Source organism: Mytilus galloprovincialis, chromosome 7, assembly GCF_965363235.1.
Source record: "Mytilus galloprovincialis chromosome 7, xbMytGall1.hap1.1, whole genome shotgun sequence".
Taxonomy (NCBI): domain Eukaryota; kingdom Metazoa; phylum Mollusca; class Bivalvia; order Mytilida; family Mytilidae; genus Mytilus; species Mytilus galloprovincialis.
In genome coordinates, this window is record NC_134844.1 from 85,515,045 (window position 1) to 85,541,377 (window position 26,333).

Sequence of the window (26,333 nt, forward strand, 5' to 3'; positions counted from 1 at the left end):
GGGGAAGCCGAAAAACTCTTGAAATTTCCCGGTCCTCTTCAATTTTCCCATATCTGCTTTTTATTTTTATTAAATCACGAGAAAAAACTTTGATAAAAGATCGAAGATTTTGTCGATGTCTATCGGCGCTTTTATTCAAGCACTCGTTTACTAGGTGTAATCAAGCGCAAAAGAGACCACATTCTTCTCCTATCATTCTAAAAGTCGGTCACGGTGTCGGTAAAATCGGAAAATCCGGATTGATAACTGGTGCTTAAATCGGGATATAAACGATTTTTTTTCTTGTCATCGGAGGAAAATAAACTTACAGTTGCATTTATTATAGCTCTTAATAAATGACATAGTAATAACTATAACATATTTGTCAAATTTAGTAAGAAATCGGTTTTTTTTAATTTTGTACAAAATTCAATCGTATCCGAATCCAGCTTTGTTCAGTAAATTAACTTTTAGATGTGGGTAAGTAATTTTTTTATTGATCTTACCCGTGGTAAGTCAAGGTGCCAAAAAAATCCTAGAACACTGGATTCAGCATATTGAAGAACCCCATATATTGAATTTTTGTTGGAATGAAACAAAATTTTAATTTGGACTCCGATTTGGACCGACTTGAAAACTGGACCAATAATAAAATGTTTAGATTCGGCATATCAAAGAACCCCAAGAATTCAATTTTTGTTAAAATCAATCAAGCTAAGTTTAATTTTGGACCCTTTTGACCTTAATGTAGATCAATTTGAAATTGGGACAGAAAAAAAATAAGAATCTAAATACACGGTTAGATTCGGTATATCAACTAAAGAACCCCAATAGTTCAATTTTTGATGAAATCAACCAAAGTTTAATTTTGGACCCTTTTGGACCCCAGTTCGTTGGGACCAAGGCCTAAAATAAAATATTGTTTGTTTCCCCAATCCCAACCGACCCTGCAAAAACAGTGTTACTCATAAAATTTTATTGTCAAACTAAGTCAAATATTATTTTATTCATTTCCAATTTCCTGGCTAGCTGGATTGTACGATATTGTTCAAGCTTTTAGGAAAAATAAAATTATTTACCTACCTACCTACCTACCAACACCTGGCTTGGCAGGGTCGGGATTGGGGAAACAAACAATATATTGATTTAGGCCCAAAACTCCCAAAATCAATCCAAACCTTACAAAAAGTTATTATGCAACAAAATGAAGTAAAATGCTTATTTTGGGACCTGTTTTTCGCTCCTAATTCGTAAACTGTTGGGACTTAAACTCCTAAAATCAATCCCAACCTTCCTTTTGTGGTCATAGACCTTATGTTAAAATTTCATAGATTTCTGTTTACTTATTCTAAAGTTATTGTGCGAAAATCAAGAAAAATGCTTATTTGGGCCTTTTTTGGCCCCTTATTCCTAAACTGTTCGGACCAAAACAACAAAAATCAATCCCAACCTTCCTTTTATGGTGATAAACCTTGTGTATAAATTTCATAGTTTTCTAGTAACTTGTACTAAAAATAGAGTGCAAAAACCAAATGTCTTCGGACGACGATAATGACAGACGACGACAGACGTTGACGAAGATACCAACGTGATACCAATATACCACCAAAAAATTTTCAATTTTTATAGTCGTATAAAAATCAAGATGGAGCTTTATTAAAGAATAAATCAAAACGTGATTAAAATGAGAACGTATTAAAGTAATTTTAATTTTTGAAGGAAATGTTGATGGACTACAACCACTACAAAAGTCTATAAGTCTGAAAAGACCAGTTTTTGTCTTGATTTGCATGAACTTTTACTCAACATTCACCAAAAGTATGAATTGTGACAATTTCTCATTTATATTAAATTTGTATGAAATTTACTTGACATATTCTTGACATTCTGAATATGGTCTTAAAATTACATGACAAATTCTTGACAATTGAATACTGTCTTGAAATTTCTCGACATTCTTAATTTTTCTCAGGATGGCTTGACATATTCTGAACATTTTGAATTGTGTCTTAAATTTACTTGACAGTTCCGAGTTTTACAAATCATGACCATTATTCATGATATAACTTTAATCTGTATTTCTCTTTATATAATGTTCTACTGTCATGTACTTTAATTTTATTATTTCATAATGTTATAACACAAATCATTGCAATCATTGTATGAAATTTAAAACCCGCAAGGGTCCATAACTATATTAATAAAGTATTCTTATTCTTATTCTTATAGTGTTGTTTCAAGTTACACTTCTAACAACAAAAATGAATGTTGGGCATGTAAAATAATTGAAAATATGGGTATCTTAATATTTTTACAAATGCAAACGAATATGGCTATGAAATCTAATGTATAAAATAATTTAAATGTGGGTTTTTAGAATAATTACAAATTTTGATTCATAAATCTTATGAATTAAATAATGAAAGCCAATCATAATGTAGACATATTTAATTCTACATTCAAAATATTCAATGTTAATATGGTAGATAATTATTGTACAAAAATGTGGATTATATAAATAGCCAATTATGATGATATACAAATCCTTCATTTAACAGAAGAAAACTTTGTGTAATGTCATCTGTTGGAATACACATGGACAGGATGTTTCCCATAAAGTTAAGGTTAATTCCACATCCCAGAGTACATGCAACTGTCAAATAAAAATTACTAATTAACCTGTAATCAGCCTCACAACTTACCGTTGACCGACTAAGCCACTACAATTTTAAAAAGTTTGTTGATAGATGAAAATATATATGAAAATCATCATTTTAATGAAAAAAAATTAAAATGGATTTTCTTCATCAAAATTATGAAGTTAATTAATCTAATTAATTAAACGTTTAATAAAAATAAATTAAAAAAAGCTACATGGGGGATTATTCAGGGTATTCCAACTTAGTTGCACCAAAAGGGTTTCTTACTTTACCAAATTAATCCTCAATTCTTCAAAGTTAAGTTTAGTCATAATAAAAAGGAGTATATAACAGCAGAATGTCATAAACAGTGCAAAATAAGTCAGTACACATTTCAGGCGAAATTTATACTGTTAAGGTAGTGTCAAGACATATTTAAGACTGTCAAGAATGTGTCAAGACATATTCAGACATTATTTAGGATGTCAAGAATGTGTCAGGACATATACGTCTGGCGTATATACTAAATTTAGTCCTGGTATCTATGATGAGTTTATTCAGACATTATTAAGAATGTCAAGAATATGTCAAGACAGATCGAGACAAATTTAAGACGGTCAAGAATTGGTCGAGACTAATCCAGACTCTTATCAGATGATACAAGAAGTGTCGAGAAATTTTAAGACAACGTTTATACTGTCAAGACACTTGTCAAGTAAAATCAAGAACCTTGTTAGGCAAATTCATACTATGTCAAGAATTTTAAAGAATTGTTCGGACAAATTAAGAATGTCAAGTAAAAATTCATGCAAATTCAGACAAAAACTGGTCTTTTCAGACTTTAAGACTTTTGTAGTGAACATACCATATGCGGTATTCTCTCTAAGACAGTTTAAAAACGTGCTCAGTTGAGTATGCTGACATTCTGACATTAACAAGAGGCTATCAAGAGCCACAATCGCACACCTGTTATTGTTTTGCCTAAATCTTTCATCAATGATTATTTTTGCTTAAATCTTTCATCAATGTTTTATTTTGCTTTCCAATATATATTAATGAGTGGCTAAAATATGCCATGTAATTGTTCCTTGTATCTGTCATATTTTCTTCAAACGCAAATAAATGCATTTTACCCATATCTCCCATTTTTGCCATAGTGTCAATGTTTCTTGACGTACATGTAAAAAAAAACAACAAAAAAAATAGATTTATTTGAGAATTTTTTAAAGTTAAAAAACACTAGCAACTTGTGACCTCAAAGGGCAATAACTCCTTAAGATGTCAATTTTGACAATTAGAACTTTTTTGTAGATCTTACTCTGCTGAACATTTTTGCTGTTTACAGTTTATATCTATTAATAATATAAGGATGGCGTTACTTGTAAAAGGGGGCGAGGACCGTATCAAGTACTTTTTTTTTTAATTCTTACATATTCCAATGTTCAAAAAGAAATGGAAATACTGTAACGTTTCCGATGTTGGTGTTGTTGTTACTTATAGTCTCATGACAAACGAGACCGGAAGTAAGAAAGAAAGAGATTTCTGAGCAAATGCAGGAAAATGAAAAAGTGGGAAAAAAATTAACAATTTTGAGCTCATCAGTACATTTGAAATCATATATATATATATATATATATATAATTTAAAAGTAAAAAACACAAAAAATCACATCATAAATCGAACATTGTTTCTGTTAGCGCTTTCACCGCATCTCCAGCGGTTCATCAGACAGAATTGTTATCGTTAATAGTAACGACTTGCAAGTCGTTACTATTAACGATAACAATTCTGTCTGATGAACCGCTGGAGATGCGGTGAAAGCGCTAACAGAAACAATGTTCGATTTATGATGTGATTTTTTGTGTTTTTTACTTTTAAATTATATTTTCTGTACCAAGGACTTTTTATTTATCAAAATATATATATATATATATACAACTCGTCTAAACATCAACCCAACAATGTTAGATCTGTAAATTTGCTTTCGCAAATTTTTGGTTCTTCCCTCGCCGGGATTCGAACCCATGCTACTGTGATATCGTGACACCAAATCGCCTGCACTGCAGCCGTCACGCTAGACCACACGACCACCTGGGCTCTCAAAAAAAGAGCTTCCGGTGGGCATGTGTTACCTTTCCACGTCAGTTTTAATCTAGCGATGTACTATAGTACATGATATATAAGGCATGAAGATGTTATTGTTACAGATCAGCTAAATTATCTATAGTAAAGGATCCTATAAATTAATGTAAGATACAGTCACAGAAAATAATTATATTCATAAGTACGTCTGAGTCAGTGACAACCCTACAACAGATATATACAACTCGTCTAAACATCAACCCAACAATGTTAGATCTGTAAATTTGCTTTCGCAAATTTTTGGTTCTTCCCTCGCCGGGATTCGAACCCATGCTACTGTGATATCGTGACACCAAATCGCCTGCACTGCAGCCGTCCCGCTAGACCACACGACCACCTGGGCTCTCAAAAAAGAGCTTTCACTGGCCGTATGTTACCTTTCCACGTCAGTTTTAATCTAGCGGCGTACTACAGTACATGATATATAAGGCATGAAGATGTTATTGTTACAGATCAGCTAAATTATCTATAGTAAAGGATCCTACAAATTAATGTAATATACAGTCACAGAAAATAATTATATTTATAAGTACGTCTGAGTCAGTGACAACTCTACAACAGATGTATCCATTGGATCGCCATCAATGATGGTGATACATGGCTGTGTGTATATATATATATATATACTAATTACTAAATTGGTATTATGAGGAAAATTTGGCAGTTTTTTGTCATTATCTAGAATATTATTAAGGGTCGAAATCCCCGATAACAGTAGTATATATATATATATACTACTGTTATCGGGGATTTCGACCCTTAATAATATTCTAGATATATACTACTGTTATCGGGGATTTCGACCCTTAATAATATTCTAGATAATGACAAAAAACTGCCAAATTTTCCTCATAATACCAATTTAGTGGGGGCAACCAAACTATGGGTTGTTCGATTGATGTGGTTATTTCGGGGCTGATATATCTTGACAAATTGAACAATTTTACTCCATGTCAGATTTGCTCTTACAGGTTTAGGTTGTGTGTTATACATGATATAAGTCAATCACTGTGTTTGACCCCTTTGTTATTTTTTGCCATTGCAGATTTGTTTGTGGATGGTCTAAAACTGTGAATACAAATTATAAACTACATACTCTTAGGAACATTCAGTTGGAGTTTGAAAGTATTTTACCCAGTAGTTTTAGAGAATATTTTTGAAATACTTTATGACAACAGACGATGAAGACGACGATGGACACTCAGTGATGACATAAGCTCACATGGGGCCCTCTGACCCTGATAAGCTTAAAATTACACACTGTATGCTTATGATGAACATGATTAAAGTCTTAAGTACTTTAAAATCCATAGAAATGTTTTCAGAGAATCAAACACAGTTTCAAAATTTAAAGAAATTTACAGGAAAGCAAAACACAGTTGTCTAGTGTTCATAATTTTAAGCCTCGTGTTAAGACTGGTATCTTTGATAAATTTTGAATGCAATATTATTGTCTTAAATTTCACCAATGCAGCAAAATATGAGAAACATGAAGGGTGACTGATAAAGTGGTTTTGGAAAAAAGTATAAGTGACAAGTTAAGAAACTACATAAATGTTTAGGTTTGTTAAGATATTTTTAAAAGGACAAATTTCTATATCTTTTAATAATTGCCTTGCTGTTACATAAATATACTAGATCTGAAAATATCATGTATTTGTATTACCTGCTGGAGTTGGTGTCATGTGCTGCCCTGGAAAACACATCACATCAGGGACCTGTTCATGTAAATCTTTGCTCCCATCAAATACTACAAGAAACAATGCCCGGAACGTCATGAAGGTCTGATGTGTTGTTAAATAAACATATTGTCCACCGAAATCCCAGAAGATAAGACGGCCAACTTTCATCTTATACTTCCCACTTTTGAGGACTTTTTCCATTTTCCGTCTTATCTCTTCTTTTGTCATTCTGGTTCTTGTTTTCATTTCCATCTGTACTACCGTTGGAGGCACATTGGAGGATTTCCGAAGTGGTAGAGACAGTGCAGCTTTAGATTCTTCTAGGGGCAAAGAGGAAATGCTGGCAGTTGGGCTTGTACCTGGAGCCTGGTCTAACTTTTCTGTTGGTTCACTTTCCTCTTCTTCCAGAGAAGTCATCAACACCTTATTATACACAACATCCAGAGCGTTATAAGCTTCTGAAATTAAATTTAATACATCAGGAAATTAAAATCCCAAACAGCTGCAGGCTGTCAAAACCAAGTTAAGATTAAAAGAAAAATCAAAATTAAGATAAAAATCATATCTTATCAGGTGCAACATTCACATAATGCTATTAACATATTATAAAGAGAGTCATGTTCTAACTGATTGATTGATGACATTATTGATTATAGAAAAAAAAATCATTTATTGCATAATTGAAACATTTAAATTTATTGCATAATTGAAACATTTAAATTTATTGCATAATTGAAACATTTAAATTTATTGCATAATTGAAACATTTAAATTTATTGCATAATTGAAACATTTAAATTTATTGCATAATTGAAACATTTAAATTCAATTTCAAAATATAAAAACCTTAACATCCTCATAATAAGCACATGTATAATATTAATGTTACGATTTAAATACACATATGAGATGTAAGATTGAATTAATTTGGTGCCTGAATAGAAGTCACAAAACATATGGCTACAATGTGATGTGATTAAAATCAGTGCTATAGCATGTCTGCTGATAGTGAGGTCCACACAACAACATGTGGTAAGATGTTTCTACTTGTGTATTTTCTCACCTGGATCAACAAGAATCCAATCTTTCGTCTCAAGATCGAGGCCACAGCGACCTTCAACGAGAGAAATGCCGTCAGTCGGATGTCGCCCATCTGGTATGACATCCCCAGCTAACAGCTTCACAAGAGTAGACTTCCCAACGGAAAACTGGCCGGTTACCATGCATCTCATATCAAATGATTCATAGCTTCCCTTCCCTAATAAACGATTTAACATGGCAGACTGTTGCCCTTTTCCGATGGGATCTGAAAAAAAATTAAGTTTGAAAGTTTAAATTTCATCATGTTTGTGAAAAAAATGTATGCATACACACACTCAAAGATAATTTCTTGATAACTTTTTGTCTCTGACACTGGACAATGTTAAAGATAAATTTTCTTCATCTTGAAAAATATTTGTTTTCAACAAATTTATCTTAAATAATACTATTAGACAAGGATAGATATGTTTCTTATGCTGCCGGAGATGTGTTATATACAGCGCTCTCTCTGTCATTAAAACAATGAGTATGTTGATGTTTTGATCTGTCAGAATGTAGATATGTCAATTTGTTGATTTATCAGTCTATAAATGTGTTGATGTATATATTTGTTAATGTGTTGATATGTCAGTGTGTTAATGTGTTGATGTTTGAATCTGTTAATGTGTTGATCTATCAGTGTGTTGATATGTCAATGTGTTAATGTACAAGTCTTGTAATAAGTTGATGTTAGTGTGCCATTATGTACAAGTATTATTGTGTTGATCTGTCAGAGTGTCAATATATCAATGTGTTTATGTATGAGTCTGGTAATACCGTATTTATTCTATTTAAAGCCCCCCTACCGAAAATAGTGTGTTCAGAACTTTTGACTTCTAATAAACGCCCCCATTTTGTAGTTAAACAAATAAATTTGGTCTATTTCAGTAAAATTTTAAGTTTTTCAATATTGGTATCGTTCCCGGAAAATGTGTATATGCAAGGTATTTCAAGTCCGATATTAAAAAACTTGCTTCCAGTCACAGTCGCGTTGATTTTACGTCCTCTTTTTAAGAAAAAGTTGAAGATTTTACTATGTTCAATCGGCATGTGGCCTACACATTTTTCTTCATTTCCGATGACAAAGACGAGTTTGACGGCAAATTTATCGTTTGGATATGCTTCCTCTTGTTCACATGTTAGTTTGTCGCCGATTGCATAACTCCAGATACTTTTGTATACATGATAACCCCTAATTGAGCTGTTGAAATTATGTTCCATGTCATTCGAAAATTTTAACAAATTATTAGATGAGGTCACATTACCGATAAACGCTATTTATAGATTATGGAGACAATAAGAAACACGTGTATGTGACTATAGTCTGTTTCAACAAAATTCAGGTAAAGATCAATGAAGTAAGGTATGAAATTCGTTTCTCTAATTGACGCCCCCCTTTCGGAAATTGTCTTCGCCTCCGGGGCGTTTAATAGAATAAATACGGTATGTGGATATATCAGTGTGTCGATGTACGAGTGTAAATGTTGATGTGTCAGTGTGTCGATATATCAATGCATTGAGTTTTGAGTCTGCTAATGTATAGATCTGTCAATGTGTCAAAATATCAATGTGTTTATGTATGAGTCTGGTAATATGTGGATCTATCAGTGTGTGGATGTATTAGTGTAAATGTTGATTTGTCAGTGTGTCGATATATCAATGCATTGAGTTTTGAGTCTGTTAATGTATAGATTTGTCAATGTGTCAATATTTCAATGTGTTCATGTATGAGTCTGGTTATATGTGGATCTATCAGTGTGTCGATGTATGAGTGTAAATGTTGACTTGTCAGTGTGTCGATGTGTCAATGCATTGAGTTTTGAGTCTGTTAAAATGTATAGATCTGTCAATGTGTCAATATGTCAATGTGTTTATGTATGAGACTCACTATGAGTCTGGTAATATGTGAATCTATCAGTGCGTCGATGTATGAGTTTAAATGTTGACTTGTCAGTGTGTCAATGTGTCAACGTGTTGATGTTTGAGTCTGTAAATGTGTCTATATGTCAATGTGTGAATGGTTGAGTCTGTTTATGTGTTGATCTGTTTGTGTGTCGATACGTCATGTGTTGAATCTGTTATTGTGTTGATCTGTCAGTGTGTTGATATGTCAACTTGTTGATGTTTGAGTCTGTTAATGTGTTGATTTGTCAGTGTGTCAATATGTTAATGTGTTGATGTAGGAGTCAGTTAATATGTTAATCTGTCAGTGTTTCAATATGTCAATAAGTTAAATCTGTCTGAGTGTCAATATGTCTATGTTTTGATATATGAGACTGTTAATGTGTTGATCTGTCAGTGTTATGACTTATAAGTCTGTTAATGTGTTGATGTGTCAATGTTTCAATATGTCAATGTGTTGATATGTCAGTTTGCCGATATGTCTATGTGTTGATGAAATCCATCTGTTAATGTGTTGATATGTTAATGTGTTGATGTATGAGTCTGTTTATTTGTTGATCTGTCAGTGTGTCGATATGTCAATGTGTTGATGTATAAATCTGTTAATGTGTTGATATGTCAATGTGTTGATGTATGAGCCTGTTTATGTGTCTATCTGTCAGTGTGTTGATATGTCAATGTGTTGATGTAAAAATCTGTTAATGTGTTGCCTTTTACAACTGATTTTTATAGTTCTTTCTTATGTTGTACCGTAACACAACTGTCCCAGGTTAGGGGGAGGTTTGGGATCCCGTTTACATATTTAACCCCACCATATTCTGTATGTATGTGCCTGTCCCAAGCCAGGATCCTGTAATTTAGTGGTTGTCGTTTGTTGATGTGTTACATATTTGTTTTTCGTTCATTTTTTTTTACATAATTTAGGCTGTTAGTTTTCTCGTGTGAATTGAATTACATTTGTCACTTCTTGGCCTTTTATAGCTGACTTTGCGGTATGGGCTTTGATCATTGTTGAAGGCTGTACAGTGACCTATAGTTGTTAATTTCTGTGTCATTTGGTCTCTTATGAAGAGTTGTCTCATTGGCAATCATACCACATCTTGTTTTTTATATGATGTGTCAATGTGTCAACATGGCAATGTATCAATGTATGAGTCTGCTTTTGTGTTGATCTGTCAATTTGTCGATATATCAATGTGTAGATCTCTCAATGTGTCAATGTGTAAAAAGATTTAGAATTGTCAATGTATTAATATGTCAACATGTCAATGTGTTAACTGGTCATTGTGTTGTTATGTTTATGCGTCAATATTTGAATTTGATTTTCTTTTGATTCCTCAATTTTGATATGTTGATCTGCCAATTGATTAATATGTCGATTTGTTAATAGGTCAACTGGTCATTGTGTCTATCCTTCTATAGGTCAACTGGTCAAGGTGTCTATCCGTCTATAGGTCAACTGGTCAATGTGTCTATCCGTCTATAGGTCAACTGGTCAATGTGTCTATCCGTCTATAGGTCAACTGGTCAATGTGTCTATCCGTCTATAGGTCAATGTATTAATAGGCCAAAAACTACTTATTCTGTAAAATCCAGTTGAGCCGATGGCTGGATTTGGTTGTCAACTGAACAGGTTAAGAATGCTATATAAATCGGGTGAGAATGAATTTAAGTTTAATGTGATGTGTAATCAACAGGTTGAGGAAAGAATAAATCGGATGAGAATGAAAGATGTTTATTTTAAGGTTAATATGATCTGTAATCAATCAATCTTCATCAATAGCTTCTTTACTTTTCCTATTAATTTTTATTAGAAATAAGTAACTATAATCATTCCAGTTTCCATATATTAGAAATAAGAAACTATACATCATTCCAGCCATTATATATAACAATTAACATTAGATGATTGCCTTGTGTGATGAACCAGTAGGAATGATAGTACCGCCATTGTAAGCAGACATCAAGGTTTCCATATATTAGAAACAAGTAATTATTATTTCACCCAGTATCTGAATAATTAACATTAGATGATTACTTTCAACTACTGGTGCTGCAGGATCTGGTGATTGGGCGTCAGGAGTAACTTCTGGGGATGTCTTTGACATGGCAGTCTACAAAAGAAAAACATGTAATAAACTAACATGCCTCATGTGAAAACGTGTCAAATAGCTTCATTGAAGGACGTAGAGTGACCTATCGTTTTTAAATTATGTGTAGTTTGGCGATTGGGATCATCAATCTGTAATAAACTATCATGCCTCATGTGAAAACTTGTCAAATAGCTTCATTGAAGGACATAGAGTGACCTATCGTTTTTAAATTATGTGTAATTTGGCGATTGAGATCATCAATCTGTAATAAACTATCATGCCTCATGTGAAAACTTGTCAAATAGCTTCATTGAAGGACGTAGAGTGACCTATCGTTTTTAAATTATGTGTAATTTGGCGATTGAGATCATCAATCTGTAATAAACTATCATGCCTCATGTGAAAACTTGTCAAATAGCTTCATTGAAGGACATAGAGTGACCTATCGTTTTTAAATTCTGTGTAATTTGGCGATTGAGATCATCAATCTGTAATAAACTATCATGCCTCATGTGAAAACTTGTCAAATAGCTTCATTGAAGGACATAGAGTGACCTATCGTTTTTAAATTATGTGTAATTTGGCAATTGGGATCATCAATCTGTAATAAACTATCATGCCTCATGTGAAAATTTGTCAAATAGCTTCATTGAAGGCTGTTATATGACCTATCGTTTATAATTTCTCTTGTGAAGAGTTGTCTCATTGGCACTCAATACCACATCTTTTTTTTTTCATACATTTATCTTAAAGGCCCATTTTTGCCACTGAAAATAAAGATTGTAAGAACAATTTCAAATTTGACTATAGTTTGCACATAATGTTTGGTAATTAATGCTTACAAGATGAAGAAATACACATGTCAGACACATTATTCTTACAACCAGTCTTTATGGAGAAGCAAGGCATACATATTTTAAAGTTGTTGGTTCGACCAAGCAGGTGAGACAACCCACACTTCCTGCCCCTTGAGGCAGGTACCTTACTAAAAGACCACATACATGGTTGTGTTATGGTGATTGGGGCCATAAATCTGAATAACCAAAAAAAGGGACAAACAAAATTTTACTAAATTTTTGTAATGTTCTGACCTTTTTCAGATAATTTATATATTTGTTTTATTTTTTTTGGATTTCTTTCAGGAACAGCTATTGCCAAGTTCAAAAACAGTAGTGTTATCAACCATAATCATAATGGTAAAAATGCATAATTTCTTAAAGTATGTGTTACTATATTTGTTTTTATTTCTCCCATTGTTTAATTGCAAATAAAAGCACAAATTCTGGTTTTAGGCTGTTTTCTTATTTTTGTGATTCCATGTTTATTGCTTTAAGGTAACACGATACCGAATGACGTTACGCCACGAGTTATCGTTCCTGGCGTTATCGAATAACGTTTATACATACAAGCCAATACAGCAGGTTCTGCAATCACAAAGTGATTATTTAAAATGATAAAGAAAAAATATTTTGGATAATCATAACTATGTGACATTTTTAACGGGAACTTTTTCTAGATGCAGAGTGCCGAGAGTTTTGATGCAATACGTAACGGTTAACTTTTCGACAAATATTGTTTTATCATTTTCCGGTAATTCTTCTGCTCAATGTTAACCTTAAACAATGTATTAATTTACTTTTAATTCATATCCTGTTTCTTTAATATTTTAGCATCTGCACGATTTATAGACAATAATAGTGCATTGACTTGACATATCAACGATATAAGGATGAGGCTTAGAAACGGGGAAATGCGAGGCTGTGCCGAGCTATTTCCTCGTTTCGGGCCGAATCCTTATATCGTTGATATGTCAAGTCAATGCACTATTATTGTCTTTATACTGCAATCTAAAACAACATTTTCAATTGTTGTTTAATGCGTTAAGGTTATTTATTTGATTTAAATATTAGGGGATATCCCCTTTAAGAAGGCCTCATATCATGCTCGCGGAGAAATATACAACACAATGAAATGTACATATTTACATGTTGGGTGAACGAAATCGTTTGAGTATGGACTTAAATATCAACCATAAGCATGAAACATAATGATTTATAGGTTGCAAACAAAGAATATTAACAAATGAAATATGTTTTTCCAATAATTGCAAAAGAAACAAGGTTGAGTCGATCTTGAAATCGTTGTATGCATTGGAAACGAGAACAGGTTGAAGAGGTCGTATGAATAATTAAATATTATTTCGGCATTTTCTATTTAAATATTCATGAGGAAAAGTGTTATCGGGTCAGTGACTGTATATGACATAGAAATATACAGTCAACGCATTTTGACTGCTCAAATAGAACAAGTGCAGTATAAATCTATATAATTATGTTCTTATGGAAAATAGACTGGATTTTATCATTTTATTTTACTCGTAGTTTATTTTTGCAATAAAAACTTTTTCATGATGCACGCCGTATCCCCATGTTTTGTTTTTGAAAATAAAATTTTGTCTAATTTAATTGTACAGCTATTAATTCGTGTAAAAATGGTCGTCAAAAACATCGCTCGGGCAAAATGGAAAAAGGAAATTTATCTGGTTGAGAATACGGAAAAGGGGGTAGGGGGTAGGAGGGGTCCTGATCCCGAAATCCCGGACTTGAAAACATGAAATCCCGAGGTCACGAATTTATGAAAATGAAATCCCGCCATCCGAAAGGGTCAAATCCGAAATCCCGAGCTTAAAACACCTGATCCCGGAGTCCCGATAAAGGTCCTTCCCCCCTCAATAGGGATAGAATAAAGCAAAAAAGCACAATACAAGCAGACTTTGAAACTCATACAGAAGATAGTTTGTTAGTATGGAATGTAGAAAAGTGGTTTAATTGGTAATTTTGCCAAATAACATTTCCTGTGTTCCAAGTGTAAATCGTCTCATTGGTCTGTACAGAGTAAATCTGATATAGTTTCGGAAACATTTTAAAAATAAAGTGCTAGCGTCGTAATATCATAGACAGACAGCAACATCATAATGAGGCCTGAGAAAGTAACCGTAGGCTGAGAAATACATGGGAACTTGATTCGGCAAAAATAAAAATAAAAATAAAAATCAGGTCCTGTTAGAGTCTGATTAAAGCCAGTCTCAAGTATCTACTTGCATCAATAAATATTTTTGTGTGATTTGAGTTGGAAATGATGTACATGTACAAGTTCGGAGACAAAATGACTATAAATAATTAACATAATTGCCTTTTTAGGTCATGAGGGACATATTGCGCACATGATTTACCCTCATTTTCCAGTGTCAGTCCAAATTTTCTCAACCATCTTCCCTGATCGCCTCTATTACCAAACCTATCTAGTATTTTATTAATGTTAACATGTTCTCGTCCTGAACATGCATGACATATTTGCCACTGGACGTTTAGCAACCAACAATCAATCCTACAATTTACACCCGTCACTTGAAACTTCAGTTGTTAAAATTGAAATTATTGCCTCTAATTTTTTCAAAGAAATCGACAAACATTTACGCAAAAAGAAATATCTACGTTTCCGCTTGCTAATTATGGAAGTGGGGTAACATGAAACTTTATTTTTAAAAGTACAAGTACAAATAAAAAAAAAATACATTGTATATGGAACATGTCATTTGTACACAGAATGATAAATAGAGACATGGGATTTGTAATTTATGAGATAGCAACATCTGGACATTTCACGACATCAAAACCAAAGACATCAAGCAAATTGTGACTAATGGTAATTGGGCGAGTATCATGTTATTTCTAATTTGTAGTTTTAGTAAACGTTGGTCCCCTAAATTGGAAAGTATAACTATCACAGTAACATTTCAGGCTCTTAGTACATTTTTGTTTAAGTCCTAAAACTTTTGTTCTTCTGGAGAAAATTCAAACCATAATGAAATATAAAGGAGGTGCGGTAAAATTGCCAATTAATCTCAACTTTCCACCAAAGACAAAATGAAGGAAATGCTGGCTTGCTTACATTGCTACTTCATTTTAAATCTCCAAATTACCATTCATTATATGAACTGCATATTCACAAATATGTTTTGTCACTAAAATCCTAATAGAGCACGTATCATCATATTGTTTCACCCGTATCCGTTCTACCGTCAATCCCGCACTTGGCGTATATAGGGTTTATACGGCTTATTATTTAGGACTACAGTCTTTTTGCTTCAGGTTTAAATTATGTACCTGGTGTTACTTCTCATATTAAAAGTGCGCATATCGTCTGGATTTTCTTTATTTTTTGTTCATGACAGGTTGCTGGATTAGGCGTTTTGATAAAATATAAAAGGCACGCAGACTCCGGGTTACATCTCCTACATGTGGAATTTCAAGCTGAAACTTTTATATTTCGCATTTGCAGTTTGTTTTACTTATAAAGAATGCATATATGATCTCAAGATTTGTTCGTAAATAATTTTCCACAAATGACACTGTGAAATTTTGGATACAGTTTGCAAGGTTTGTCCGACTGTTTTCAAAATTGTATTGTATCGTCCCGAACATGCATGAACTATTTGCCACTGAACGTTAAACAACCATCAAAAACCGATCACTATAAAACTGTTAACTGAATCAAATTTTTAAAGTACTCTGCATGGATAAAGCAGTGACACCACCATTGTCTTAAATAATGGAGTTAAATACTCAGTTATTCAAATGAAATTTTTAATGTTATTTTCACATGAACTTTACAAAAAGATGAAGGTATTTTTTATGATTTTAATTCAATTTTTGAATAATCTTATTTAAAAAATTTACGTGAATTTAACGTGTATCCCGATTTATGCTTGATTCAAGTGGAACCAACCAGTTCAAACAAGTTTCAAGTATATATGCTCGTTGTGAAAATCAGACGAGATTAATGTTAATTTATGTGAGTGAAATTTCCAGGTGCAGAACGAAATAAATTATATCAGCAGAATTGCATATTGCATTACAAGGAAATTTACGAAACCCGACAGCGGAAATGAAAATAAAATAAACACCATTCAGATCCCGACACATATTTTGTTTTCAATATCTCTGAGTAGTAATACCGTAACATTACATTCTGCATTCAATAACGTCACACGTTTTCGGTCCAATTCTAAGGGTATCAATCAACTTTGAAGCCATTTATCTCAAAAACAAGGATGGTGACATATGAGTTTCTATACGTGTATGGATTCAGTATGCAATTCTGGATATTATGTTAGTTTTTTGTTTTTCTCCGTATATAAGAACATAGCCATCCATTTGAAAATTTAAAAAGGTAAGCCGAAAAAAAGGCATTTCCCCTATATACCTAGGTAAATTTGTCGCCAAAATTGATGTTTTCCTATGAAAATACCAAGAAAACAAAAATGGTGACCCCCATTTTTTATTACATATTCCGATGTAACTCGATTCAAAGAACACGTGTGCCAAAAAGTTTTGAAATCGGGAGATATGCCATTCGGTATCGTGTTACCTTAAAGGTGTCAGACCACCAATTCAAAATCCCTATCTATTCCAACAATTTTTTTTCACAGCTTTCTAATTTTTTTACATAAGTATAAATTCACAAAAAGGTGTATAATGAATCGTACATGTATCATCTTTCTACCTGCCAATTCTAATTCATGTTTAATGTCTTGTAGTTAAAAGTAAAATCACAAAAATACTGAACTTAGAGGAAAATCAATTCGGAAAGTCCATAATCACATGGCAAAATCAAATAACAAAACGCATCAAAAACAAATGGACAAGAACTGTCATATTCCTGACTTGGTGCAGGCATTTTCAAATGTAGAAAATGGTGGTTTAAACCTGGTTTTATAGCGCTAACCCTCTCGACAGTCTCATCAATTTCCGTTATATTTACATTGATGTGTTAACTAAACAAACACAATAAATAAAATAGTCAGAATATGGGTACATCAGTCATCATCGTATAACAATTTTAAAAGGAACAATTTAACAGAACACAAAAACATCTATCTACAAACACATTCATTGTTTTGTGTGTATGACGTCAGAAAATTTTATACGTCACATAGATTTTTTGTTCAATGTGTATACAAACAATTTTAAAATTTACCTAGGCAATGTTAGCATACAGGGTTAAAAAATCAAAAGTATGTAAGAATAAATTTCATAAATAGCCGAGATTTAAACTAGTCCAAAAGTTATATATAGAATTTATAAGAATCCACAAATAGTTAATTCCACTACGCGATTGAATGATTTTGAAGTTTGTGGTTCAACGTATATTGTAATTCATAATAGAAATATATCATTATAACATAAAATAGAACAATATCATACTGACATGATCTTTTAAAGTACAGAGTCACGTTATAAGAACCAAAGAAATACAAAAAGTCGCATATACAAAACACCCCACCAAAAAATGAAAGACAATACAAACACATTGACGAGATGTATAAGTACCGAGCCATGTCAAACGAATACCACATAAAACCATTCAACAGTAAAAGTAATATTAATAATAGAACAAAGACAAATGAAAGAACTATAAAACACGTTGTTAAGATGATAAACAACATCAGTACGCAGAATCTATACATCAAGACCATCGTGTATTATTTGTGAAGTTGATACGGAATATGTATTAACAAGGTCTTGAAACCTTCCGATGAACTTTTTTAGAAAAAGGACGAGACGTTCTTTGACATACCCCTGGTTCATTAACTTTCTACTCAGACACTGATGACGTTTTACAAAGTCTGAGTAGGAGCTGCAAGCTCTTGAATATCGAATTAGTTGGGAAATATATATCCCATATGCAGGTGAAGTTGGTATATTGCCACTAAAGTGGGGGAAATTTATAATTTTAAAATTAAAATCGTTCTCGTTTGTCATAGATTCTGGTACTGAGATGACTGTGTAAGTCAAATTCGAGATATAAGTCTAACAAGAGTGCACACGCTGAAATGTCTCGCCTTCTATACTAATCATTGATATTATGTTGATAGTCCTAAGTATAAAGCTAAGCTTTATAACAACTGTCACATAAACTTAACATTAACCAAGATAACTAAACATAGACCAATGAACCTTGAAAATGAGGTTAAAGTCAGATGAACCATGCCAGGCAGACATGTACAGCTAACAATGCTTCTATACAACATATATAGTTGACCTATTACTTATAGTTTAAGATAAAGAGACCAAAACACAAAAACTTAAAACTGTGCAATGAACCTTGAAAATGAGATCACGGTCAAATAAAACCTGTGCGACTGACATAAAGATCATAAAATATTTCCATACACCAAATATAGTTGACCTATGGCATATAGTATGAGAAAAACAGACCAAAACACAAAAATTTAACTTTGACCACTGAACCATGAAAATGAAGTCAAGGTCACATGACATCTGCCCGCTAGACATGTACACCTTACAATCGTCCCATACAACAAATATAGTAGACCTATTGCATATAGTATGAGAAAAACAGACCAAAACACAAAAATTTAACTATAACCACCGAACCATGAAAATGAGGTCCAGGTCAGATGACACCTGCCAGTTGGACATGTACACCTTACAGTCCTTCCATACACTGAATATACTAGCCCTATTGCTTATAGTATCTGAGATATGGACTTGACCACCAAAACTTAACCTTGTTCACTGATCCATGAAATGAGGTCGAGGTCAAGTGAAAACTGTCTGACAGACATGAGGACCTTGCAAGGTATGCACATATCAAATATAGTTATCCTATTACTTATAATAAGAGAGAATTCAACATTACAAAAAAATTGAACCTTTTTTTCAAGTGGTCACTGAACCATGAAAATGAGGTCAAGGACATCTGACATGTGACTGACGGAAACTTCGTAACATGAGGCATCTATATACAAAGTATGAAGCATCCAGGTCTTCCACCTTCTAAATTATAAAGCTTTTAAGAAGTTAGCTAACACCGCCGCCGCCGCCATAGCCGCCGCCGCCATAGCCGCCGCCGGATCACTATCCCTATGTCGAGCTTTCTGCAACAAAAGTTGCAGGCTCGACAAAAATGAAGCGGAGGAAGCCGTGTCTGTTGTTTCTTTAATCTCTAGTTCTGGGGGATATATTAATGGAACCCAATCAGAAAAGTTCGGATTGTTTATGGAAAAAATGCCAACGGCCGAAGGTAACTACTAAACATAGCCCCTGTTTTTTTCTGGAAATCTTAAATAAAAATAGTATGGAGCCCATTAATCCTCAATCTTTAATGCAAACTCATACATGTCATAAGCAAGTAAATTATGTCTAAAAATGATTAAAATATATTTCTCTTTCAACAAAAGTTTTATTTCTGCAAATTGTTTGGTTAGTTTAAGTAAACAATAACATCAAGAGGACTTTATATTTTTTAGGGAAGGACTACTTTAATATACTGTGAAAGTACTTTAATTCGTGGGTATCAATTTTTGTGGTTTCAGCAACATTAACATGTTCATGGGTTTTTTAATTCGTGGATTTTAGTTGTCTAATAATAATAAAATTGAAAAATTAAAGTAATTTGAAACGAAGGTTACAAATTGTCTAGATTGAAGGAAATTGCAAAGTAAACATTGACCGTGTAAATCGTAGTGATCACTCATTAGCCCAAGATAGAGTGATCGAAAGATTATAGAACATCAAAGGTGTTAATCAGGCCATAAACATGTCACAAAAGAACAAGAATGTGTCCATAGTACACGAATGCCCAACTTGCACTATCATTTTCTATGTTCAGTGGACCGTGAAATTGGGGTCAAAACTTTAATTTAGAATTAAAATTAGAAAGATCATATCATAGGGAACATGTGTACTAAGTTTCAAGTTGATGTAACTTTAACTTCATCAAAAACTACCTTGACCAAAAACTTTAACCTGAACTTCACACTATTATTTTCTATGTTCAGTGGACCATGAAATTGGGGTCAAAACTATAATTTGGCATTAAAATTAGAAAGATCATATCATGGGGAACATGTGTACTAAGTTTCAAGTTGATTGGACTTCAACTTCTTCAAAAACTACCTTGACCAAAAACTTTAACCTGAAGCGAACGGACACACAGACGGACGAACGAACGAACGGACGGACGAACGAATGGACGAACGAACGAACAAACAAACGGACGAACGGAGGCACAGACCAGTAAACATAATGCCCCACTACTATCGTAGGTGGGGCATAAAAACAGTTACATAAACAAATGCTATAAATGTATCTTGAATTGTAAAATAGTTCTTATCAAAAGCAAGCCCAGCATGAAATTATTATTTCCCATATGTACGAGAATTATGAGATATAAAATGAACACTTTATCACAGCATATCAATACCGGAAATCTGACTTTCATCAATCAAAAATACTTTTTTATGAGAATTAAAAGATCAAAATTTGTACAGTTTAGGTTTTTAAAGATTAATTAAATGGAAAACTCCTGCCTGCAGTTGTAGTTCATAGTGCGTTTGCCCAGTGACTACTATTAAAGATCATTATAGTATTCTCAGATTTTGAGATATTCAATATATTCTCTAGATCATATTAGCAGTCAAACCTACATGGGGATCTTTCATTGTCTTGATTTGGACAACAATTGTTTCATTTCGTTGGACACTTAAATTTGTGGATAAAGTCATCCATGAAAACCACGAAAATTGGTTCCCCACGAATAAAAGTACTTTCACAGTAGAACTTTACATTCTAAATTGGAATGAATGGATTGGTGGTCTGACATCTTTACCACATGCTTAAACCCAACAGTAATTGTTTTTCCTTCTATGCCATATCACACGTGAGTAAAATTTACTGCACACGGCCTATTTAATGATGATGTGATTTATTTGTTTTTGTATGTAATTTAAAAAGGTTGTACAGGAAAGTTAACGTTACTGAGTTTACTCACTTCATAGAGGTTTTATCTATGTGGGTAGCTTTGTTTACCCGCTACATACTGAAAGCTTTAAAATCTATACACAGGTTGACAGCATACTAAACATTTTGTTAAGATGTGCTTTTTGTTTTAGTATATGATTATTACATATTTGCATAAACATGTAAATCAACTTTTCCGCACAGAGATACACATTATGTATACATAAAAGGAGATGATGTGATGTAAATACCTAGGAGATAGCAAGCTGTCGACACAAAAAATAAGAGACACCCAACAGATGACACTGATTTCAAACATTTGTCTTTCACATATGCCAACATCTATATTAGGCAACAAGCTTTGAATTGTCAACTTACCGGATACATTGTTAACTGACAACAAATACTACAATGACATTGAAAACAACAGGCAACCGTTTTATTGTAACTTCAATGTACCAAGTCTGTTGTGTCTCTAACAATCTGTCAACATATTTTTAAATATATCTCTTATTAACTAAGATAGAATATTTACCTTTAGGAAGTCCATCACTTCTTTCTTCTTCCTTTTTTTCTCTTCAGAATCAAAGCCTCCCATTTTTACCATATCATAAGGAGTCTTACCCTGAAATACAATCAAAAACTCTTTTATCAATCATACAAATATACATCTTCTTTAAATAATAGGCAATTGTTGTACTAATGTTACCTATACAATACTTGACATAAAACCAGTCAACCTAACCAAACAACAAATATGAAGTGACATAATAAGACCCCACTTTATATAATTCTGTCAAGTATTTGTTATTTTTAAAAGATGTTTTACATAAGATCTGTAGAATTAACATTATCTGACTAAAAATGTTAACACAATTCTTTCTTATCAACTGATCATTAAAATTAAATGTAAACAAAATATTTTTTTGTCAGGAAACAAAATAAAACCTTTACTATCTGATTCAGTTCTGTGTTACGAATAAAATGAGACCCCACTTTATATAATTCTAACAAATATTTGTTGTCCATTAAACCTGTCTGATTAACAACATGATTTTGTGTAGATTCTGTATAAAGTTGTGTTTGGTTAGAGTAAGGTGATTATATCTATCATTACCAAGCGGTCTGTGGCCTCTAACTGACTGCCCTGACTGACTAGGTACATCACTACCTCCAGGTGTCCTCTCTCAGCCGCCGACATTAATGGTGTCATTCCCAACTGTAATATCAACATATAACCGACATCAAAACTTGTGTCATAAACTGGACAATGTTGTGTAATAAATATAAACAAAATATATATCACATGAATCAGTGGTCAAAACTGAATAAAATGACCAGTCACACTTGTATTTATATTCTACATAAACAACAAATAAACAACAAATAAACAACATGTTTTATTGTGAGATGTAAGAACTTCCATCAGAACTGTCAGGTTAAAAAAAATAACTTTTTTTCAAGAAACGTAAACAATATTTATATCAATGGACTCAGCTGGACAAGACAATTACAATAAGACCCCACTTTATATAATTCTATGAAGTATTTGTTGTCCATTAAACCTGTCTGATTAACATGATTAAGTAGAATGATCAAAGTTAAAAAAAACACTTTTTTTCAAGAAATATAAAAACAAGTTATATTTTCTGATTCAGTGCAAATAGACAAGAAAAATAAGACCCCACTTTATATAATTCTGTCAAGTATTTGTTATTATTAAAAGATGTTTTACATTAGATCGGTAGAATTAACATTATCTGACTAAAGATGTTAACACAATTTTTTCTCATCAACTTCTTATTAAAATCAAATGTTTACAAAATATTTTTTTGTCAAGAAACAAAATAAAACCTTTACTAACTGATTCAGTTCTGTGTTATGAATAAAATAAGACCCCACTTTATATAATTCTAACAAATATTTGTTGTCCATTAAACCTGTCTGATTAACAACATGATTTTGTGTAGATTCTGTATAAAGTGATGTTTGGTCAGAGTAAGATGGTTATATCTATCATTACCAGGGATGTGGCCTCTAACCGACTGCCGTGACTGACGAGGTACATCACTACCTCCAGGTGTCCTCTCCCAGCCGCCAACATTAATGGTGTCCTTCCAGCCTGTAACATCAACATATAACAGACATAAAAACTTGTGTCATAAACTGGACAATGTTGTGTAATAAATATAAACAAAATATATATCACATGAATCAGTGGTCAAAACTGAATAAAATGACCAGTCACACTTGTATTTATATTCTACATAAACAACAAATAAACAACATGTTTTATTGTGAGATGTCAGAACTTCCATCAGAACTGTCAGGTTAAAAATAATAACTTTTTTTCAAGAAACATAAACAATATTTATATCAATGGACTCAGCTGGACAAGACAATTAAAATGAGACCTCACTTTATATAATTCTAACAAATATTTGTTGTCCATTTAATCTGTCTGATTAACAATGATTAAGTAGAATGATCAAAGTTAAAAAAAAAAAATTTTTTTTCAAGAAATATAAAAACAAGTTATATTTTCTGATTCAGTACGAAGAGACAAGAAAAATAAGACCCCACTTTATATAATTCTGTTAAGTATTTGTTATTATTAAAAGATGTTTTACATTAGATCTGTAGAATTAACATTATCTGACTAAAGATGTTAACACAATTTTTTCTCATCAACTTCTCATTAAAATCAAATGTTTACAAAATAATTTTTTGTCAAGAAACAAAATAAAACCTTTACTAACTGGTTCAGTTCTGTGTTATGAATAAAATGAGACCCCACTTTATATAAATAATTCTAACAAATATTTATTGTCCATGACAACTGTCTGATTAAGGGCATACGATGCAGTTTTGATCCTGTATTCAAAGTTTGATGAAAATTTCCATATAGGCTATTTTTGGTCTGATTAAATCAAATATGTTATTAAAAATATACCTTCATGTGCTACTTTTTGAGTTAAATGAGGTCGAAATTTTGTATATTTGCTCAAAATTTAGATTTGTGGCCATATTTTCTTTCGAAAGAAAAACATAACTTTTTTGTTTTAAAGCTAAACACAAATTGTTATTTGTTAAATAATTTGTAATTTATGTATTTTATAAGTTTAATACCAAAAAATTTATGCATTTTTTATTCCGAAATAACTCATATTTATCAAATGGTCATGAATTGAGAAAAAAAAAACATAATTTGTTGCTGTATCAAAATTTAAAAAAAATGTACTATTTAGTTTTATAAAATTTGGTCCTCATAATCTCCCTACAAAATGAAACAAAATGTCGTTTTAAAAAATAGGGGTCCATGCACTCGTTTTCAAATTAAGTCAGTTTGAATGATAAAAATCAGTCGAAAAATGTATCTTTTCCCGATATGTCACAGTTTGACGTCGTGAAAATAACAGTTTACATTAGCAACGTCATTACCTCCCCTGTAACTGTACTGTATTCCCTTAACAGTATTTTGTCTTGATTCAGAATAATGATCAAAGCTTAAAAAGTATTCAGTGGTATTTCATGTAAAATGTTTGTATGGTGTATAACAGCTGCTTCATATCATATGTGTTGTTGTATATAAGGGTAATATAACAATGGCGTATGTTTGAGTGGTGTATAACAGCTGCTTCATATCATATGTGTTGTGGTGTATAAGGGTAATATAACAATGGCGTATGTTTGAGTGGTGTATAACAGCTGCTTCATATCATACGTGTTGTTGTGTATGAGGGTAATATAGCAATGGTGTATGTTTGTGTGGTGTATAATAGTTGCTTCATGTCATATGTGTTGTTGTGTATAAGGGTAATATAGCATTATAGCATTATAGCAATGTTTGTGTGGTGTATAACAGCTGCTTCATGTCATATGTGTTGTTGTGTATAAGGGTAATATAGCATGTTTAGCAATGGCGTATGTTTGTGTGGTGTATAATAGTTGCTTCATATCATACATGTTGTTGTGTATAAGGGTAATATAGCAATGGCGTATGTTTGTGTGGTGTATAACAGCTGCTTCATATCATATGAGCTGTTGTGTATAAGGGTAATATAGCAATGGTGTATGTTTGTGTTAATTATTAGTGAAGAACTGCAATAAGCCATGTTTTTACTTTTTGTTTGTGTTGCCTATAAACGAGATATGTCACTTGTTTGTGAGCAGTGTAAGAGTGTCATTGCTATGTCACATGTTGGTGTTGAGTATAAGTATGTCATTGATATGCCACATGTTGGTGCTGAGTATAATAGTGTCCTTGCTGTTGGTGTTGAGTATAAGTGTGTCATTGCTATGTCAAATGATGGTGTTGAGTATAAGTATGTTATTGCCAGGTCACATGATGGTGTTCAGTATAAGAGGGTATGGCTATGTCAAATGATGGTGTTTAGTAAAACAGTGTCAGTGCTATGTCAAATGTTGGTGCTGAGGATAAACATGTCATGGTTATGTCACATGTTGGTGTTGAGTATAACAATGTCATTGATATGTCAGGTTGGTGTTGAGTATAAGAATGTTTTTTGCAATGTCACATGTTGGTGTAAGTATGCCATTGCTATGTCACATGTTGGTGTTGAGTATAAGAGTGTCATTGTTATGTCACATTTTAGAGTTGAGTATAACAATGTCATTGCTATGTCAGGTTGGTGTTGAATATAAGAATGTTTTTTGCAATGTCACATGTTGGTGTAAGTATGTCATTGCTATGTCACATGTTGGTGTTGAGTATAAGTATGTCATTGCTATGTCACATGTTGGTGTTGATTATAAGAGTGTCATTGCTATGTCATATGTTGGTGTTGAGTATAAAATTGCTATTGTTATGTCACAAATTTGTGTTGAGTATCAGAGTTTTATTCCTTTGCCACATGTTGGTGTTGAGTATAATAGTATCAATACTATGTCACATGCTTGTGTTGAGTATGATAGTGTCATTCCTATGTCAGATATTGGTGTCAAGATAAGCATATGCATGCCATGGCT

The 26,333-nt window shown here is 32.6% G+C and overlaps 1 protein-coding gene and 1 long non-coding RNA gene across 2 annotated transcripts in view; both read right to left on the reverse strand.

The window, feature by feature from the left end:
• The window catches only part of LOC143083886 (uncharacterized), a 62,804-nt gene extending 40,247 nt beyond the window's left edge, over positions 1-22,557 (reverse strand). The window contains exons 1-5 of the mRNA XM_076260263.1: positions 22,462-22,557; positions 21,880-21,969; positions 11,463-11,538; positions 7,506-7,748; positions 6,427-6,900 (exon numbers count right to left, since the gene is read on the reverse strand). Coding sequence (XP_076116378.1) covers positions 6,427-6,900; positions 7,506-7,748; positions 11,463-11,538; positions 21,880-21,969; positions 22,462-22,557 — 979 coding nt within the window. The remainder of the gene's footprint in view (positions 1-6,426; positions 6,901-7,505; positions 7,749-11,462; positions 11,539-21,879; positions 21,970-22,461) is intronic.
• The window catches only part of LOC143083889 (uncharacterized), a 197,658-nt gene that overhangs the window by 118,710 nt on the left and 52,615 nt on the right, over positions 1-26,333 (reverse strand). The gene's annotated exons all lie outside the window — the stretch shown is intronic.